Source organism: Watersipora subatra, chromosome 10 (genome assembly GCF_963576615.1).
Source record: "Watersipora subatra chromosome 10, tzWatSuba1.1, whole genome shotgun sequence".
NCBI classification, from domain to species: domain Eukaryota; kingdom Metazoa; phylum Bryozoa; class Gymnolaemata; order Cheilostomatida; family Watersiporidae; genus Watersipora; species Watersipora subatra.
The window spans coordinates 59184586-59206891 of NC_088717.1; the positions used below are offsets into that span (position 1 = coordinate 59184586).

Consider the following 22306-nt stretch of genomic DNA (forward strand, 5'->3'; position numbering starts at 1 on the left):
TTCTGAAAAAGTGGTGATGCCCCTATAGTGACTAACCATTTACTTAACTACCAAATATCTCTTCAACTATAACCATTTTTAACAAGAATACAAAAGCGGTTACAAAAGGTCATTTCTCTAACAAGGTTACAAAGTAATTACCCCATAAGTAAAAATAATCCACACGCTACCTACTCTAAAGGATAAACCTGGAATGATAAGCGTGGTGCAACTTACATGAGCACTTCGTTGGAGTCAAGACTCCTTTGTCCATCTTCATGATCCTTGATGCACTTCTCTGCCTCCTCTCTCTGGCAATATAAAAGCATGACATGCATATTAAAGGTGATAAGAATGAAAGCTTTGAAGACATACATACAAACAAGCAGTAGATCCTCATTTTATGAAGGAAAGCAGTAGCAAGCAGCCAATCAGACTTGGTTAGATCATTATATTTAACTACTAGAGTTTGCAGTTAACAAAACTAAATAACTCTTACATGGAAGTCTCTCACTTACCGGATTCCTGTAGTTGGCCAAGCTGCCATCTTGATTGATGTATGGATTATTAGCAAAGTATTTTGCTGCAAGTTTAAAGTGCCGAATGCATGCATTCATATCACGGCCAATGTCAACATTTTTGCTGTGTTTGGCGACATTCACTGATCGGCGAATCCTATAAATGCTATTATATATTTCACTCCATGCTTGACGTCGCTCCGTCCAAACTTGTAGCATTTTAAGTGACCGATAGTAAGCCTGATCATGTGGAATCCTGTCGTAAGCCTGACCCCGCAGAGTCCCATGATAGTGGGCCTGCCTATGTAGGCGTACTTCCTCATCCATTGTTAAACTAATACCTTTTGAAGCACTCGATGATGTCATCCAATTATCAAGAAGAATGTCATGTAAGACTCCAAGTTGTAAAGTTGGTATCATTTGGTACATTTGGTAAGGGGATCTGAGTTTTGTTTCGTTTTCAAATTCCGCTACAATTCTCTTAAGAAAATCACTTTTGCTGTTTTCAATGTTGAGTTTACTTATACAATCAAGCATTTCATAATTTAGATTTTCATAATCTGGTACATTCAATAAATTATGATTCCCACGATTATGGATTTTTCCCATTTCAAAATATATTTTAAGTTTTTGTGTACTTTTTACTGATCCAGAAGTATATTTTGACATATCTTGTAGTAACAAGCTTCTATTATATCCTTTTAACATGCGCCTTTCATCAAAATACATCAACTGATCGCACGCCATCAGTCCTACCCATTCCTCAACCCAATTTTGTGATACTATTTTAAAATCTCGAGGGTTGCCCTTAAGAATTCCGTCAAGCGATTCGTCATCAGCGTTTTGTCTACAACAAATGGTTCAATTCAGCTGTAGTTGAACTGTAAACATAGCATCGTGCATGTAATGAAAACATATGAGTAATGTGTGAACATATCAAATATATACATATTTCATGTACAGGGCTGAAGCTGTCTACTATTATTTTCTGTTATGCTATTAAGCAATGTGAGTTATTCAAATGTACTAATGATGTCAAGATATCTTTAGAGTCTTTATCTTGTTATCGTTATTGCAGGAGCACAAGCTTTGCAAATACGTACATGAAGGCTGAAAATCTTTTAAACAGTCATTGATCGATAACTCTATAGACTGATAACGCTATTTAGCCTTTGGCCCAACCGTTTTTGACTCACTCAACAAGTGATAATTGTCTAGAAACAGCAGCTAACAGTATATTTGACTATGAAGAATCTTTCACCGGTGCCATTTGTCCCTCACTTAGTAATGAGACATGTACATGTAGGAAGGGCGTGTTTGACTAACATGTAAAAACATCCTGATCGCAAAAGTTACCTGATTGCATTAGTTGCGTTAGATTGGATTAGAGATGTTCCAGAAGGTTGGGGTCTTGTAGTGCATCCAACTTGCGGCCTGCTTGACACCTGCAGTACATCAACAATATATCATTGCACTGCAAAATGTACTGAAGACAAATTGCTTCTGTTAGTAATTCGGTAACTGTTTTTCTTACCATCAATATTGCTATAATTATCCCACGAGCAAACGAGCGGAGCGAAGTGTGGGAGTTTTTATGATAAATGCATGTGCACACAACTTAAAAAAATTATTCATCAACAATGAGACGAACCCTTGGCTAGAAATTTCATCAACAAATTTAAGCATCGTTTTGTAAAGTCGTTAAAGTATAATAACGACACAAAACACGTTTAAACCTATTTGAATATGTTACCAAGTCTTTTTAAACCGTCGGTTTTATCTTTAAACTTACCCATCTGATCGGATTATACCCAAATAAACAGATTAATTTGGACGAAAATTACTACAAAACGCTTGAAAAGCTCAATTTAATAAAAGTTAAGACCGAAAATTGAAACGCCAATAAAGCCGTGCGACAGATAGTAGAACTATTTAGCAGTGCGCATTTCACAAGAAAACCGCGCTCATTTTATCAGTCTATGGCAATTTTTACTTGTAATCGAATTTACTCGAAGGTTTCTGTAATAAACGTAGACCGTTTGAAGCGTAGACCGATTTACAGGTACGAAATTGTGGTACACAGTTTATCAGCCTGTGTTTTTTGTCCAATCACCGAAGGTTTCATTATTTAAAACATTAGCCAAAATTCTTTGCAACTTATGCACAAGCTAGGGCCGAACTACAACGGCCCTTCATGACGAGATCATTTTTTATTTTGCTACAGTTTTAGACGCGTGAATGCTCCTACTCGCTTTCTGTTAAAAATCGCTTATCAAAACCATTCTACATTCAACGCAACCAACTTTCAAACTGTGTATAGCACACTGTAGCTTGCCATTTTACTTCTAAATTTGCATTTCAGAGTTATAATAAACATGTTTCTTTATTGTTGTTGAATTACATACATTACAGTAAATTAGGCCTACAGCTTTATAACACTTTTATAACAGCTTTTATTTTGCTGCAGTTTGCAGAAATCTTCCAGACTCGTGAACGCTCATAGGTTTTCTATTATTGCTGTATTACTATATTAACAATATTGGTTATTTTAATAATATCAGTGCATATCATCACACCTATGACGTTTTGAAATGTAAACAAAATTGTGTATTGGTTTTCTATTATTACTATATTAATAACGTTGATTATTCTAAGAATATCAGTGCATTTTATTTCTAATATTGGCCAATATTGCATTTCTCCTATTGCAGGGGAAAAATATAAACATCTTTTCCATTCATTATTGCTGTTTGTTGTATATAATAACACCCACACCCAGTACATTACAGCTACCATTGCAGTTATCCTATTGCACTGCAGGGCCATTTGACTGCTAATATTGCATTTCTCAACCAACAGTACCCTTTCTTTTTTTGCCAATATCTCTGGCCATCTCTTTGGTCGTGGGCTGTATGACAGTGGAATTTCTAGTTTAAAATAGCCGTCACTCATTGAGTAACTACTGTTGAGGACTTCTAAAACTAAGCAAGAAACATTCTAATATTTTGATATAGTACAGTACTTGACAAAGTAAATCTACTGGCTCACCTGTTGCTGTCCTCTCTGACTATCATTGTCTTCTTCAACTAAAATATTCAATTACTAAAGGTTAAGTAAAATAATTCACAAATATGGCACAAGCAAGAAGGAGGTGAATAGATGCACATTACATACATAGATGAATAGATAGCAGATTCAGCAGTTGTAGAACAACGACTGGCAGACCACAAGAAACCCTAAAACTTGTTTCGTCAAGCTTTGGTGAACTCTGACCTGTAGCTAAACAACTCAAGGTTTCAGGTCACTGATGTCTAAAAGTGACAGCGTGTTGATGCTTGAGTGACTACAAATTCTGGTCATGCAAGCCATACAAGTACTTTTTGCGGTTTATAAATACTCATACTAGCCATACAGGTATGCTAATAATTAAGCTAGCCATGTACTGGTCAGGGAAGTTATGTATTTGTCACTGTCAACATTCTTGCTATATTTATCTTCAGCATGAAGACAATTATTATGACAGCTGGTTTCTCATTTCCAACAGCTTTAAGAAAAGTGCTCTTGTAAGTAAAACAATAATTCAATGAGATCTGAGAAATACAAAATTACAGTAGTGGAAGCATGGGAGATGCAGCCATGACATTTGATTAGCTTTTTATGGACCAACCTTTATTTCCCCCATCATGTGGTGGTTGTGACATCTTGAACCTATTGGCCGTAGCTGCTATTGTGTTGACTAAACCTGTGTTGATGGTTTGAATGGAGTCTATAAATAGTATATGGAGGGCTTGTGAAAGAATACAATTAGTTTATGGTTTGACACATAAACTAGTACACCCTGATGAGGAGTATGTGGTAGGATCTGCCAATCAAGATGGACAACTTCTCCCTTCACATGTATTGTTAGTCATTCTTTTTATGCTTTTCAACAGACAATAGAAGATTGACAAGTTTCTACACACAATAAAAATGAACCACGATGGACAATAGAATAAATCAGTGAGTGTAGAATAGGTACAGCGGTTATAAATTACTATTGATAGAGTCATGTAGTCTAGAAGCTTCCACGGAGGTAACACATAATACGAGACAGATGTGTAAATAAAATTTTACCACTCACAGAGTTTTGTTGTTTCCAATTTACTTTCTATGTACTTACTCTCCAATGACCTACTTTCAATGTACTTACTCTCCAATTACCTCCTTTCAATGTACTTACTCTCCAATGACCTACTTTCAATGAGTGATGAGTATTTTATTATAAGAATGCTACGTGTTAGCTGACTCTGAAATAAGCAAAGACAACATTGTAAGATACCACAGAATGTTGAAATCTTCTGTAGGCTAAAAGGTATTCACAAAAGAAAATATCTAATCATGAGCAACTCACCTAGTATATCTCTCGAAGACCTCCTTGCGTGGCGTAATGCACTTTAATTGGTTGTCTGGCGTCACAAATGTTCACCGCAAAAACCACTTACGAAAAAATATTATTGGTTGTTTATTATACAAATTAGTATATTTTGTGTATATAGATTAATGTTTTTGTTTTTTTCTAAAGGCTATTATCATTTTCTATTTACACACTCCTTTCAACAACTTTGCGGCAAGGACTCGGCAAACAAAAGGTCCGGTTCAGTAACTTGCCGAAAGAACAAAACTCCTAAAACATTGCATACAGGAAGGTCAATAAGATTGAGTCACTGAATGTGCTCGAGTAAATCAGCACTAATGAATCTACCCACAGAAAGGGAATAGTAGTCTAAGTTCACACTGCGTAGGTAGTATTATTAATTTGACAATTATGTTGTAATGATGAGCTATATGAGCTGATCTTCAAATTCCAATAGAAATCCGCCACTACGGCTACACATAGTACTCAGCGTATGGAAGGGAGGGGGTCACTCCCACCCTACTTCAGGTATAATAAGAAGGAAGAACTTAACAGAGCAATAAACAGTAAGATGGTAATGGAAGATGTCTTGCCTGACTTCTTCACAAACTGTACAGTTTCTGATGGCTCACCAATCAAAATACTTGAGACAATAAAAGTGGTCCAATTTAAACAGGCAGAAAATGACAGTGTGTCGCGAAACAAGGCATTAAACATCGCATTCATGTTTTTAAAAAGCGTCCAAAGTTGTTAACACATAGCCTAGCTTTTGGGTTAAACAGAAGACTAGCTTTTGGGTTAAACTTAATCTGAGTGTATGCGTGTTTGTGTGCGTGTGTATGCATGTGTGTGTGTATGCATGTGTGTATGCGTGTGTGTATGCATGTGTGTATTCTATTTTATAAGCATCGCTTGTCTTTAATCTGGTACAGTAATTGTGATCAATTAACATATCTTGAAAATCAACATATTTAAAAACATTGATAAAATGAAGCGCAAGTCAAATTTAAAAAGCATTTGTGTTGTGTTCTCACTGTAATGTTCTTGATTCCAGTACCGAGTTTACAATGAATTGGTAAGAGACATCCCAAGTATATATGTATAGAGAGCTATTATAGCAAAAGTATTGTCCTGGAATTATACATTAAGCAAGTAAAAGTAATCTGTAATTATTCCATAAATAACCAGTTATGTATATTACTATAATGACATAGCCAACTTCAATCGCAATGTAATTCACTGGTTATCCATTGTAATGTCTCACCAGTTTGTAAAGGCATTATTTGTAACGAAGAGAAGCTATTAATTACTGATGCTTTTGGTTTGATTGTTAAAATGATCCTTACATCTTTGTCTGTAATAGCAAAATATTTTCCAACTCTGTTGAGCCAGCATGACCTCAAAACTCCATTCCATAAACCACGTGAATGTAGAAATAAGTAGAAGTAGAAAATGTATGAAAACAAGTAGAAAATGTATAATACAGGTCAATCGCTGTTTTGGTGCAATTGAAAGCATACATTGTAATTTATTAGTTCAGTTTATAATATGGCTATAAAATGATGTTCTCATCAGACATTATTCATAAAAACTGTGTAAAGCCTTTTACAGTAATTGGAATTTTGACAGAACTAAACCAAGTGAATCAAGGAAATTTTTTTGATGGTTTTCAAAGTTTACATGTTATATTTTTTTGAATATTTAGGATTAGATTATTTACCAAACACAATTTTTTAATTTCCTTTTATTCAGTTTGTAAAAATTGAAAGACAGTAACAACAGTTGAAGAGTCAGCACATTAATCTCTGTACAACTAGTATCTGTCAGGTGATCTTGTACAGTTAATCAGCTACATGGATAGGATACAGACAACAATGAACATAAACAGCAATATAGTTTGATCAATTAAAGTATATATTATTTACATAGAATAATAACTTGAACAAGAAAAGAGAACCATGATTAAAGCTGATATAAATATTTAAATAACTCCAAAGCAACCATGTTCTTTCTCCATGAGCTTTTGGTAGAAATATGATATGAATCATAGAGCACGGCTTGAATACAAAATATTATTCTTTTGGGCTATGCAGCATTCTGAAGCGGGCACTGTCAATAATCCTCACTAGAAATTTGAGCAGAGACCCAGGTTATGCACCACTTGTGAGTCAGGAGAAGAAACTTGAAAGCCTTTGTCCATTGTTCCTCAGAGTTCAGCTGAGCTCTACAACCAACTGATAACTAGAAACACGCCTATTGCTGCATGAGCAGACAACTCCTATGAACTAGAAGATACAATAAAACAAAAACATGCAGAGCTGCTACCCCATCTTGTCTCACACAGTTAGAGAGCTATAACATGGAGTTGCAGCAAAAAATGACAGATCAAAAATTTATTTGTTTTTCGGAGATACTCAAAGATTATTTGTCTATGATTAACTGGGTTACAACAAGAGTGACCATGTAAATAACAGCAAATACACTCCGGTTGTATAAATATACTAGATGTTGTATTATACAACATTATGTTGAACAGCATTGTTCGGGTAGTAAAAAGTCTTCGCGCAAAAAAATTATTTTCATACAAAGTATACCAGATTTACCGTTCTAAATTTTAAACTTCATATCATGAGAAAAGTGTTTTTTGTGCCGTTCAAATCAAATAAAAGAAAAAAAAACAATGAGTTCATAGAAGTGTGTATATAAAAATGGTTACTGTTGCAGCAGAAGCTCGTTGTATTCAAAGTTTTAATGGACGATACTGGTAGTTCTTAATACTGGTACAAACATAAAAATCAGATATCGGATTTTTTTTGTCTGATATTTTGTCTGACAAAACAAAAAGAGAATTTAGAGAGAATTTCTGGTTCAAATAATACGATTGCCCAAGTGAAGAGCATTGTTATATCTGATATCAGTCATGTACAGATAGACATAAAAAGGATAAGAAGTTACAGCACCACCGAAAATTCCATAAGAGATTCTCATGGATATAGCATCTGAAATATGGTTAAAACATATACAAATCCCGAAGATGAGATGGTCACCATTACAAGCCAACTTTCAGATTCAATCTACCCATTGTACAATTAGGACATTGAGAACTTGGTATAAATAAATCTCAGATAGTCACCAAAAGGTTGTAGTCATAAAACAGACAATGATAGCTTGTGTTATGCGATATTAATATTCGTATCTGGTACCAATCTATACCAGACCTAATATGATTAGAGACTGACTACACATGGTGAAATCTCCGCAAACGGAAAACAACAAGAAGTAGCCAGAAACACTCAAAACTACAAGATCCAAAATCAAAGAACTGAAACATATAGTTTCACTCCGGGACACTAAAGCTAAGTCTGAATCAATATAAAAGGATGAATAATCGCTTATATTCTTCACTCTTTCAATACAGCTTCATCATGACAGACAGACGTGTCTGCGGAACAAGCCAAAGAGTCGAAAAGAAAACAAGGGGGTGACTATATTTTAAGTCTCAGACATTACTTTTCTATTCTTATAATTTATTCTAAGGATATAACTATTATATCTGTTTCTTGTTTTTAAACTAAACATAGGGTTATGGAAAGTAAGGATGGCATTTGTGGTTTGGAAAGGTGTTATCGACTATCGTTGGAGTTGTCTCACCGCTAGCTATAGCTATCGGCTTATCAATGAGCAGACAGAGTTTAGTCAGCTTACTGATAGTTATCGCGCAACTTGGCAGCTGGTAAAACTATCGTATTATCATGCCTGAAAATATCGAGGATTGTGGCAAGGAATAGGAAAAAGAAAAACTGCAGAAAAAAATTTGCGGAAAAAACAAAAAACTACAGGCAAACTCGGATAACTCAAACTTCATGGGACCGAATGAAAGTGTTCGAGTTAGCAGAGCGTTCAAGTGATCAGAGCACTGCCACAGGTCTATGTATTTATTAGTAGATAAATGTACGTATACAAACCATATATAAATCAAATGCATAGGTGGCTTGTTGCAAATTAAAAAGCTTCTACTGTAAAGTTTAAAAAAATGTCATCAGAAAGTAGAAACTTTTCTATCACTTCAAATTGGTTTGTTGTTTTAGGTGATGTGATTTCCAAGACGTTTTCAGATTAAAGTTGGCAAAACTTGGTCGCTGTTGAAATGCTCAGAAGAAAAGAGATCTTTTTCTTTTGAGCGTTTTAACCAAAATCAAGTTTGCCGATTTTTCAAAAAGTTAGGATTATTCAAAGGTTAACTCACTTTTTCTTGCTTTCAGTGGGCCGTCGCTAAGCGGATAGTTGGTAAAATTTGATTTTTGCAAACCTTTAGAAAATCTGTTAACAAAAATATTTTGCCGATGATGGTAAAAAGACGTCTAAGAACTACTAGAAGTTGAGGTTTATCTCTATGGCTTGGAATAAAGTGATATTTTAAAGCGATAACAACCGTCTCAGTAGCCGTTGGGCAAAAATCTGTTTGAGCTAACCATGTGTTTGAGCTATCCGTGGGCTAGTTATCCAAGTTTGACTGTATCTGCAAAACTATCGAGTTATATTCTTTTGTATTATTTGATAACGATATATAAGTTTCAGATGTTTTGATAGGCTAAAAATAAGCAACATATTCATATCGAGAAGACAACTACTGACTATCGCAATCGACTATCGAGCTATAGCGCAACTCTAATGGAAATACCCCTTGACATTCTTTACTTTGGGAATCTCATTTCTTTTGAAACTAGTTCTAAATTGCAGCATCTAGGAAGGCCAACTGTAAGATCTTAGTTATATTAATTAACAAGATAAATTGATTAAAACAGTCAATAATCAGGATCAGATCTTATCTATGAGCTATTAGCAACAACTACTTAAATCAGCCCATCTGAATTCAGTAATAAACTGAACTATTCCCAAAATACTGCAGAGTAATTGGCAGGATATTCCAGTTCATTTAATTACCAACACATTAACTCTCTTGCGGATCCAGCAGGGTTAGTCCAAGACCCTCTTGGCGGCTCAGTGGGGAAGAGGACATCCTCCTAAATTCGGGACGATCGGCTGGCTGTAAGGTTTCTCCTTAGCCCTGGGCTCAAGTATTTTCTTTATTAACAATACTCTTTTTAAGTGCGAGTCTCTCAAAATTTCTAGTTGTATTTGTAAAAATATATGAGAGATTATATCTAAAAACCTTCCATCCTAGAAACAACTAGGCAACAACTTAAGTGAAACAATATTTTTTGCAGCATTTTTACTTTTTCCACCAGTTTAAAAGGTTTCTTCTTTACCAATTTTACTCCATAGGCTGTGGACAGGACTTAAAGGCAATGAGACACTCAAATGCTGTTATGCAACATGTGAGCATCACACCAAATGGTTGCTGGCCAAACAACAAGGCAATATTTTCACATTTTTATTAAGATTTTTCTAATTACAATTCTGATACTATAATTCTATAAACCAGAGATATAGACGAGTGCAGCAACTTTTATGACAACGTGAATTTCTATTAAGTTTTAGAAAGAAAAGCACACTGATACACAGACATCAGGACCCACCTTTCACTTATACTATTGCTTCACATTTAAGCTGATTTTTGAACAGGAGCATTTAAGGAATAGAGGAGTTATTCTTTCTTGCTTTTCCTATTTATCTTTATTCTTTTCACCAGGCCATAGCGGAATACCGAGGATAACTCTATCAGCATTCCCCTTGCAGAAATAAGCATTTATTTTGCTCAAAGAAATTTAGCAATAATCTAGGGATGAAGAAATCATACGCCACTTAACATTCAGTACATGGTCACTGTATTTGGTGACTTATCCATCGGATATGAGATAATCTCATGCATGTGAACTGAGTAGCTTGCTCACAGTTATGCACGACATAACCTTTTAAGTTTTAGGCTTAGGTTTTATAAATCAAAAACATCTTACTGAGACTGCTGCCTTTTATTTAAAAAAATATAATAAATAATAAATGAAGGGTTCAAAATAACATCTTTACTAATAAAGTAATGAAACTACTTTTTGCAAGTAGTAATAGTGATGGCTGCACAGAAAATTGAAAGCAAACAAAGCTAAAGTCCCAATAAGAGTCTTATAAAATAATAAATATGCTACAATTGGTATAAAATGAATATGTGAGGAAGAAAACAACTCCTAGTTGGGTAAAACCAGAGCTGAAAAGTCATGTATGGTCAAAGCTGTCGGAACGCTGAACGCTGTCGGAACGCAGGTTACATCGAGGTCATAGCCTATCAAAGTTATGAGATATTTAGTAAATCATAAAGGTATGGAAAAAGGCAAAGTTGGTATTTGAGCAAAATAGAGGAAGGTAGATGCTCTCTTGGCAGACACAACCCAGTGGACAGCTAGTTAGCGAATGTGCATACTTGTGTTATGGTCTCCGCAGTTCACCTGTTGAAAATAACAAGAAGGCACTGAATTAATATTTCAGATAGGCTTTAGTTTGATAAGTAAACAGCATGGATTATAATGATAGAAGTGAATTCATGCATGGCTTGTAGCATAGCTAAAGAATGGTTCACACTATATCGTCGTATGTCAGCGTTTTCCTTTCGGCCATCATCGTCTGCTATGTAAACCACAAACCGATGACGTTGAGGAAGCAACACGGATACGTTGGTAAAGGTTGCAGCTGTCAAACTTTACCAATAATTCGCCGAGCATTGACGACCGCCTGTACAATGTGAACCATTTCGGCGATAGGAAATCGCAGTTGCAAATAGCGTGGTTTAATTATTTCCGTTTATGATTGTTGCTGCAAAACTAGTATTTGATTCAAGCATGCAAAAAAATAGTTTCTTCGCGAAAAATTAAAAGGAAAAATGAAAACACTGTCATGGAGTATTTGCTGATGCAAACGTGAATGGGTTGTGATAGTGTGAACATTGTTATCATCGACGAGCACCAAAGTATTGTGGCATCAATACCGAGATACATCGATATAGTGTGAACCAGTCATAAGCAGACAGTTAGAGATCCAGAACAAACAAGAAGCAGTCTCACAAACAAGCAATAAACATAAGCAAGCTATCGCAAAATACCGTACCTAACGACCAACAAATATGAAACTATTATGAGTCAGTCCCATACAGTACTTTAGTAGTACTATTAGTAACAGGTGTTATTAATAACTCAGTCTCATACAGTACTTTAGTACTACTATTAGTAACAGATGTTATTAATAACTCAGTCTCATACAGTACATTAGTACTACTATTAGTAACAGATGTTATTAATAACTCAGTCTCATACAGTACTTTAGTACTACTATTAGTAACAGATTTTATTAATAACTCAGTCTCATACAGTAATTTAGTACTACTATTAGTAACAGATGTTATTAATAACTCAGTGTCATACAGTACTTTAGTACTACTATTAGTAACAGATGTTATTAATAACTCAGTCTCATACAATACTTTAGTACTACTATTAGTAACAGATGTTATTAATAACTCAGTCTCATACAGCACTTTAGTACTACTATTAGTAACAGATGTTATTAATAACTCAGTCTCATGCAGTACTTTAGCACTACTATTAGTAACAGATGTTATTAATAACTCAATCTCATACAGTACTTTAGTACTACTATTAGTAACAGATGTTATTAATAATTCAGTCTCATACAGTACTTTAGTACTACTATTAGTAACAGATGTTATTAATAACTCAGTCTAATACAGTATTTTAGTAATACTATTAGTAACAGATGTTATTAATAACTCAGTCTCACACAGTACTTTAGTACTACTATTAGTAACAGATCTTATTAATAACTCAATCTCATACAGTACTTTAGTACTACTGTTAGTAACAGATGTTATTAATAACTCAGTCCCATACAGCACTTTAGTACCACTATTAGTAACAGATGTTATTAATAACTCAATCTCATACAGTACTTTAGTACTACTATTAGTAACAGATGTTATTAATAACTCAGTGTCATACAGTACATTAGTACTACTATTAATAACAGATGTCATTAATAACTCAGTCTCATACAGTACTTTAGTACTACTATTAGTAACAGATGTTATTAATAACTCAGTCTCACACAGTACTTTAGTACTACTATTAGTAACAGATCTTATTAATAACTCAATCTCATACAGTACTTTAGTACTACTGTTAGTAACAGATGTTATTAATAACTCAGTCCCATACAGTACTTTAGTACCACTATTAGTAACAGATGTTATTAATAACTCAATCTCATACAGTACTTTAGTACTACTGTTAGTAACAGATGTTATTAATAACTCAGTCCCATACAGTACTTTAGTACCACTATTAGTAACAGATGTTATTAATAACTCAATCTCATACAGTACTTTAGTATTACTATTAATAACAGATGTTATTAATAACTCAGTCTTATACAGTACTTTAGTACTACTATTAGTAACAGATGTTATTAATAATTCAGTCTCATACAGTACTTTAGTACCACTATTAGTAACATATGTTATTAATAACTCAGTCTAATACAGTACTTCAGTACTACTATTAGTAACAGATGTTATTAATAACTCAGTCTCATAGTCTTGTACTATCATTAAGTACTACTGTTTTTCATTACTCTCGACTTTTCTATCTTCAGTTTTAATTCGTTGTCTGTTTGTCAGCGTCAAACTAACTGACTGTTGTTATTTGTACTTACAAGTTATAGGTTACTTTTTGCGATATCCCTTTCCTAGCTCTTCAGCTGTTTCTTTGCTCTACCTTTGGGTTTTTCTGCTTTCTGTAACAGAGTGCTCATAAGCTTGAGCTCTAATCCTTTTTTGGTTTCATTCAAAACAACATTTTCCTCTTGTAGTTCTTTGATTTTCTTTTTATAAACTTCAGCTTGTTCTTTTATAAAGTCAATTTCCTCTTCTTGTTTCTTGATTCTCTCCTCATATTCTTGAGCTCGCTCTCCCATGATCTTCTTCAATCTATCGTTTTCCCCTTTTATTTTTTTTTATTTCCTTTTTAAGATCTTGTTTTTCCCTACAATATATCAACAAAAACTTCTTGTTATGGGCGACCGAGAACATAAGGTTAGATTTTTGATAACCAGATATCCTGAGACAAGAGCATCCTACTTTTTGGCTTAATTATAATTACTGTTAGGTCTATCACCACACTTGATCAGAACTAAGTTGATTTCGTCCATTGCAGACTGATGGGAAGAATTCGTTCTCTACTTTGGCAAAGAAGAGCCTTTAATTTAGCTAAAGTCATTATGAATACCGTAGAAGATATTGTCCACTATGAATGGCTACTCCTGTATCAGATCAATAAGTCAAAACTCACTCAGACCTAGACATTTATACAATTATAGAAAAGTAACTCACTGCTCTGTCCCTAAATCATTGATAGTCACATCGGGAGACCTAGGAATTCAGAGCGCAAAGACATATACTAAAGCCCCGCCACACCGCATGAAAAAGCGTTTGCCCTAAAATTATTTTCTCTGGTTTTTTTCTATTTGCCTTTCTGTGAGCCTATCTCATATTATGCATGTACCTATGGCAGATGTATTCAGCTTAATCTCAGCTTATAGAAAATAAAGCTCAGCTAATACACATATCAATATATTTTATATACATAGATAATAGCAATCATTTATGCAGTGAACAATTACATGTAGTAGTCCATGTCTAACTACAGAGTATTAATACTTCTCATAGAATTGTAGCTCTTCGTATTGAGCAGTATAAACACGAGCCAGTTCTGGATACACTACATGTATGTACTAAAACAATTACTTGTTGTTATGTACTGGATACCCTATTTACTAAAACAATTACTTGTTGTTATGCACTGGATACACTATGTACTAATACGATTACTTGTTATGTACTGGATACACTATGTTTTAATACAATTACTTGTTGTTATGTACTGGATACACTATGTACTAATACAATTACTTGTTATTATGTACTGGATACTCTATGTACTAATACAATTACTTGTTGTTATGTACTAAATACACTATGTACTAGTACAATTACTTGTTGTTATGTACTGAAACCTTTTTACAGTCAAACTTTCACATTTAAGTTTAATTCTTTCTGGTGCTTACTTTATATGTTAAAATAATTGTATGTTGAAAATTAATATTTCCATAGGATTACACTGCAATTCAGTTAATTCATTCCACAGCCTAAAAATTCCCTATAATTATGATATCTTACTTAATATTTCAGGTAATTATAAATAGCACAAAAATACATGATACTAAACTAAATATAATATCTAATGCAAATCCTATTAAACTACAATATTATATGTAAACAGCTGATCAATAAATCAATGATTGATCAAAAGTGGTTCGATTGTTATTTTGATTTAGAAGTGCATAGATTTGGAGGTAGAGATGGAGACAAACATAAGTAGAGGAAACCACTCTAATGAAGACTACACCGATATTAAACTAACTGGGCTAATCTTTACAATAATGGGAGACGCATATAATTTTACGTTAAGTGTTGAAACTCTGCATGCCGAGGTAGCAGTGAGCATATGCTTTATTGTACTGAGTATTAGAAAGGCTGACAGAAGGTTAGATTTTTTCAAATGCAATACAGTACTCTAGATATGGACACAATTATTGCACAGCATAGAGTGTAATGAGGTTACACCGGCCAAAGATTTTTAAACACTTTCATAACTAGTGCATCATATAGGTAATGCATTGAATGCACTTAATAGGAGCACAAGCAGAAATAGGATGGACGCCTCAGTTTTTAACAGAGCACTGATTCCTTATAGCTACCAAGCTTTTACTCTAAACCACAAAATACCTCTTTAACCATAAACATTTCTAACAAGGTTACAAAAGTGTTTACAAAAGGTTGTCTCTTTAACAAGGTTACAAAGAGATGATCCCATAGGTAACAATAATCCACACACTACCTACTCCAAGGGATAGATGTAGAATGATTAGCATGTCCCAACCTACTTTTCGCTGTTGACAATCGAAGCTTTTGTGTCAGCATATTTCGCTATGAGCTCCTCGGCCTCCTTTATCTGGCAATATACAAGCATGACATGCATATTAAAGGTGATAAAAATAAAAGCTTTGAAGACATACATACAAACAAGCAGTAGATCCTCATTTTATGAAGGAAAGCAGTAGCAAGCAGCCAATCAGACTTGGTTAGATCATTATATTTAACTACTAGAGTTTGCAGTTAACAAAACTAAATAACTCTTACATGGAAGTCTCTCACTTACCGGATTCCTGTAGTTGGCTGAGCCGCTATGTAGATGGCGGGGTAGTTCCCTAGAAAAGTATATAGCTACTTTGTTAAAGTCTTTCAAGTAGCCATCAATATCACCACAAGGGTCAGCACCTTCCTGGTACTTGGTCACCGATATACGAATTCGTTCAATAGCTTCAAATGTGCTGTTCCATTCATGATCCTCAGCCTGGTTTCTTTTACATCTTCTTATACCTATTATGGCGCTATATAATGTCATCTGATGAGCAAGAAGGATCTCGTGGAGGAATCCATATCTTAGTTTTGATAAAATTAGGCAGAAAAATTCTAAGTTTTTCTTTTCTTTTCTAAGTTCTCCTACAGCGCTTCTGAAAAAACGGGTCCTGCTGTTTTTTATACACATATAATCATTGTGCAGCATTAGTATGTCACCATGCAAGATGCACAGTTGCTCAGGACTGAATGAATTCCCTCCGCGGTGATAGCTCAATCGATCAAAGATAACTCTCAGGGTCAAATATTTTTCAAGTAGGGCTCCATTTAGTTGTATTGGATAGTCGTTTTCTAATGCGCCCTTCAAGTATTTTGGTATTGCGCTCACCAATTCGTCCATATCACTCAAGCTCATCAACTGATCACATACCATCAGACCTACCCATTGGTCAACCAAAATGTGTGATTTTAATTTGACAGTTTGTGTGAGAGCCTCAAGGAGTCCGTTGTACACTTTGTCATCATACTCAGCGTTTTGTCTACAACAGTTTGTTCAGCTCAGCTGTAGCTGAATTGTAAACACCATCATGCACATAATGAAAATATACATGTGTGAACGCATTAAATACAATATAGATATTTTGTGTGCAAGGCTAAAACTGTTTACTAGTATGCTTTTAAGCAATGTGAATTTTTCAGATGTCTCAGTGCAAACAGATGTTAAGTTATTAAGCAGGTTTTGTCTTGTTATTATGAATGTGTAAAGGATTTGCTCTGACTCTTTAATTTTCCACACTTGCAAAAACCAACCACTTTGAGTTCATAATAAAACGTATTTGCACAATTAATATAAAGTGTCACAATTAGAGTGTGATATAATTTAGCACGGTAGCATCTGAAATCTCCTCGTCAAGTACTGCGAGTGAAGCTCTGGCTTGTCCTCTATACATGAAGGAACAAGCCAGAGCCAGGCCATACAGCTGGCTATGAGAGAAGGGGCCTTCTCTCTCTTGCAGCTCGGAGAGCATCTAGGCTCTTCCTCTTATAGTCAGCTTACAGCCAATTTGTCTTGCTTGATAGCTGAGCACAGCAAATCTTCCAGAGAGTTGTTAAGCTCACTTTGCTTCAAATCTATTCTAGATAGCTGTATGTAGTTAAGTGTTTCACATAGATGTAGCATGGTGGCAGTCCGTAATAAAAATAGATCTCCACAGAATGACGGTTTATTTTGGCGCTCTTTTGACATCACAGCTCCGTTCAGCTCGTGTAAGATTGACTGGCGCAATGTTAAGACATATTCCATATTTGTACTGGTCTGGGTTGTGGATCGTTGTGGTCGGTTGGTGGTTATACCTTACAAACTCCCAAACTGGTTCTTCAAGAGTCATGGGCCAGACTGTGGCTTTCAGAGATTTAGTGCGTTTTTCCTTTGGCTCTGTTGAGGTCGGAATGGCTCGGCCTATGTCTCCAGTCTCTGGCCTGCATATCTGTTCAAGTGGATACTAGATGGCAGGCTGTGGCAGCTAATTACTGTGTCTCTCCAACTGGCTTGTCAGTCTCTATTTGAGGTAGCCTGGTTCTCTTTATGTTTGGCCTCTCTTTGGCTTCAGGATAGCTCTGTGCACACATGGTAGAATTTAGTTTTGAATTGATGACTGGCACTGCTACTCTATCAAGTACGTGTAGTTTGGCCAAGCTTTAACTATTTAGTATAGCCTCAAAAACTTGGCTCGCAGCTTAGGGTTGTCTCCTTGTTGCCTCTGTTTATTGATCATCCACAACAAATCGCCAAGTGCATACAGGAGTGACTATTTCTGATCATCTTGTCAAGTTTCTATCTGAACCTGCCAGAAAGCGCCACACATTTCTTCTAGTCTCTTTTGTGTTTCTACTTTGTATTCATGCCAGGCAGGGATGAACTCTATAGCAGAACTCAGGTAGAAGGAGGTGATTACCTCTACAGGAGGTGATTAAAATTTTACCTTGTCTGGGAGTCGTAGCTCTCACTTCAGTATGAGCATATTTGCCATTTATTTTATAGCTAAGTGTAGCATGCTTCGGCACACCCTCAATAGCCAGGGAAGCCGCAGGTCTCATTTTTCTTGGCCTCGGCTAAACGGTAGCACCTGGAGCAAGTCATTTAGCTTCCAGTTGTTGTGCTCTGCAGTTCTTTTCACATAGGGGTGGTATGAAGTCATGTGTGACTTGTCCACTTGCCTCAGTTAACACAGTTTCGCCATCAATTGGCTTCTAAACCTCGCTCCCTGGTCTGTGTGGATCTGTTTTTCAGCAAGATCACGTAACAGAATCTTTGCTCATTTGGGTTATTGACAACTACAGGTGAGGTAGCTTCTGGTGAAACAGCTCGTCCTGCCATCACTTGAGGGGATCTGTTAATGTCAGGTTCCATCCTGGTATTGACAAATAGATCAATGTATGGATGTTGCGTGTCTTTGTGGTGGGCATGGGACTGACCAAGTTCACTGCTACTTTCTACCATCACCAGCCGCCATATACCCTTTGTCGTTCCCACCTGCATTGGTCTCACCATGATTTATGGCTTGTCACACCTTGCATCCTCTGAGCAGTCTCCTGACTGTTTCTTTCTGGCTCAGTCAATATCAGTTCAAATGAAGGTGACTAGTCATCCTGCCTATTCTAGAATGAGCTGCTTATGCATGCATCTGTTACATAGTGGTCTCTCAGATGACTGGCAGGCACACAGCACACTACCTGGGCCATCTCTAAAGAGTCACCTAGACTCCTAACACTTTGTCCAGTCCTATTATGAGAACTTTTTAGATTTTGGGCAGTTTATAGAGTTAATGGCCATTAACTCCAACTGCTTTTTGGCCAGCTTCTCACCGATGGAAAGCACCTCATATATGGTGGTTGCCAGTCAACGGTCAACTGCTTGTTACTCCACTAGCTTTTTTCCTGTGGTACCTCCTGTCATCACATGATTCTTATCACAAATTGTAGAAAGGCCTAAACCAGCTATGGGCCTACCCCTTCATCTACCAATTTTAGGGTGGGAGGACGGCCCTAGTCGTTGATCATGTTTTGCCTGGTTTTGGCAACCCCTTACATGGTATCTAGGTTTCTCTCAGGTCTGTGCAAAAAGTCTTGGTCTTCTAGGTCATTTCTCTCCAGGTTTGCCAACCATACCATCCCTTAGCTTATGAGTGCGCACTGTCTGTGATTCTTGCCGGTCTGTCTGCTCAGTCTCTCAGTGTTGCCATGGCACAGCTTTGCCCAGTGCTTCAAGGCATATTGAAATTCAGTCAGAAGTTTTACCCACCTGATGAGGCTGTCGATTCCTGCGCCATAGCTAGCATCATCAGGCTAAGGAGGTGTATGTTTCACCCGCCTAGTTAGTTAGCTGAGTGCAACTGGGTCTGCTCCTGCCGCATTTAAAGCCGGTGTACAAAAACTGCCATTTCTGGCACCTGCATCCTAGGAAGGAGGCTGCGGCGGGCTCCACGATACACAGTGGTAGGCTTATCTTTTGTGGCTAACTTGGTAGCCAACCTATTCATCCTACCGGGTGTCACACTTCTAGCCAAGCAAGGAGCTGGCTCAATCTCTCTTTTAGTCTCAGGCGTTGTCTCTACCATCTCAGACGAGCTGAGCCTGTCTCTTTGGCTCAGCTCGTTGGCTCGATCACCTGGGTCTCTCTCAGCATCGGGCCCTATATTTTCTGCTGCCACACTCTCCCCCATTAGAGGCCATAGAGGTCTCCCACTCTTATCCAAAAAGCGAGATCAATTGGGACTCGAGCCGGCACTGCCAGGCGTCATACCTGAGCCAGTGGACCTCCTGACCCGTGAATTCCCAATCTGACTTATTAGGTTTCATGGCCTGAATAAGATATGCAGTCGGCTAGACCAGCTCCTGCAAGTGCCCACTATCTTCAAAGAACTGTCTGGCTTGTCTTTTCTGGAAATCTTAGTGCAACTGGTCTGCTGGTTAGCATTTTAATATCTTGGCCAGTCTGCTGAGGATCCAGTCGTAGAGCAAGGGAGGCTTGAGCAGCCAGTTCCTCTGTCTGCCGGGTCAATCAGGCTATGTTTATAGAGGTTTTTGCAAAGGAAAGCAGCTCTCGGGTATTGTGTCGGTGCTGGCTCCAGTTGCTCAGCCAATCTTTTTCTCTGGTTTTCTCTTGTCTCACGCCTGTCCCCCTGACTGGCTTGTTCACTGCTTCTTGCCGGAGTCAGCGAGCCGTATTTTAGGTGGAGGTTACATGGTTTCTAGAAGAGTCTATGTGACTACCCTCTCATCTTCAAGAAAGTGGCACAGCACCTTTGCGTTTGCCGCCTCCATGTTCCTTCGATGTGATATAGCTTGGTCACGTGATACATGTGTTACAAAGTGTTAGAGAACTTCCAACTCCAAAGAACCTTTTCACTCCCATGGTAAAGCCACATAACCTGCAGGTGTCTGATCGACTCTGTAAGTCTCCTTGACCATATCCCAGGTCTCCTGCGTAATGAATCGCTCGGTCTTCGCCACAGCCTTCTTTACAGGCTAGTCAATCACTCTCTTTAGCTACAGCACAGATGTTTTGGTGGCATCTAAGAGTGGTCAAGGCTGGCTCCTCTGCCAATTGGGTCTCCATTATCTTAGAGGCCTGAGTGGTTTTGGCGAGCTTGGCCTTTTCTACCTTTTCCGGCCAGTGGCGGCTTTTATGAATCTTAAGTGGCACAAATTGGTGCAAACCTGACTGTCTTGTGGCTACTTTTATATCCTTAGCCTTGTAAGGCCCTTTAGCAGCTGGTCTAGGTTGGTTTTTAGTAGAGGTCCAAGCGTCGACCAGGTGTGACTTAACACAAGCTTCCCTGTCATTAAGAGCGGAGTCGCTTGTGGAGGCAGCCTGGCCAAGGCGCTCCTCAACTCCATTATTTTCTTTGCTGGAGAACTCTACTGCCTTGCTCGAGTCTGCCGCATCTGTGCTTTGGCATACAGACGCCTCATCTGCATTTAGAAAGCTTTTTCAAATATCTCTCTTTACTTGCCTCTATGAGCATCAACTAGATCAACATCTCTAAAGAATCATGAAGCTTACCTTGTTGAGACGCCATGGTGACAGGTTTGTCGGAACGTAGATAGCTCAGTAGAGTGATATCAACAAAGAATTTGGGCAGTACTTGCTCATCAGCGTTCTCAAATAGAAATGGCCTTTCCGCAGTTAAATTTTGAATTCAGAGCTTTTACTTTGTTTTGATATCTCTCCACCGGAATTGTATGAGACTGTTTTTTGTCACATTAAGACATACACCATACACCATACCAATTAGGCTTTCTCATTAACTGAGCCAGTCATGCATTGTGCCTAGTGATCTCCGAGGCTAGTGCTTTGGGTCTCTGGGGCTGGACTGATTGTTTCCAAATAGTGAGATCTTCATCGTTTAATTTTTTTCTTTTGTAAAACCTGAGCTGTGTCACAAAGTCTCAGAGTGGCCTCAGCCAGTCATGGGCCAACCTCCTTCTCCCAGCCACCACATTAGCTGCTGGTTGGCCCATGCAACCAGACGTCTCGCGTGCAATCCTGGCTACTTTTGGTACTGCTGTCAGGCTTTCCTCGAGTCTACTCGACAAGGACTGACTCTCTATGGCTAGCTCCTTCTGGTTGGGTTTGTCGTCTCTCAGCTCAATGAGTTCATACTGTTGGCAGTCTTTACAGGCCTGTCGACTCAGTCTACCAGCAAGTCCTTGGCACAAGCCAGCTTGGTGTTCCAACCTGTATTGAAACTCTGCCAAGGTTTTCAACCATCTTGTCACCTGGTTGAATGGTTCCTTTCTCCAGCATAGCTAGCGGGAAAAGGTATGGTCGGTTCAAGTGAGAATGGCCAGCCATGCAGGTTTTGAACTTTAACATTTCATTGTTATAAAAGTTTTGAGCAGTTCAGTAAGTCTAATAACATGTTGAAGTGTATTGGAACTAGTCAACATAACGAAACAGAAATTAGGTCATAA

General features: G+C 37.2%; 1 protein-coding gene across 1 annotated transcript; it reads right to left on the bottom strand.

Annotated features, from left to right (window-relative positions):
• Positions 1-1042: 1042 nt before the first annotated feature.
• Positions 1043-4842, bottom strand: LOC137407280 (uncharacterized). Its single transcript, XM_068093885.1, has 6 exons — positions 4816-4842; positions 4165-4263; positions 3546-3583; positions 1854-1942; positions 1143-1344; positions 1043-1057 (listed from the first exon to the last, which is right to left on the bottom strand). The coding sequence occupies exons 2-6, from the start codon at positions 4196-4198 to the stop codon at positions 1043-1045; spliced, it is 378 nt and encodes a 125-aa protein (XP_067949986.1). The 5' UTR covers positions 4199-4263; positions 4816-4842.
• Positions 4843-22306: the final 17464 nt, after the last annotated feature.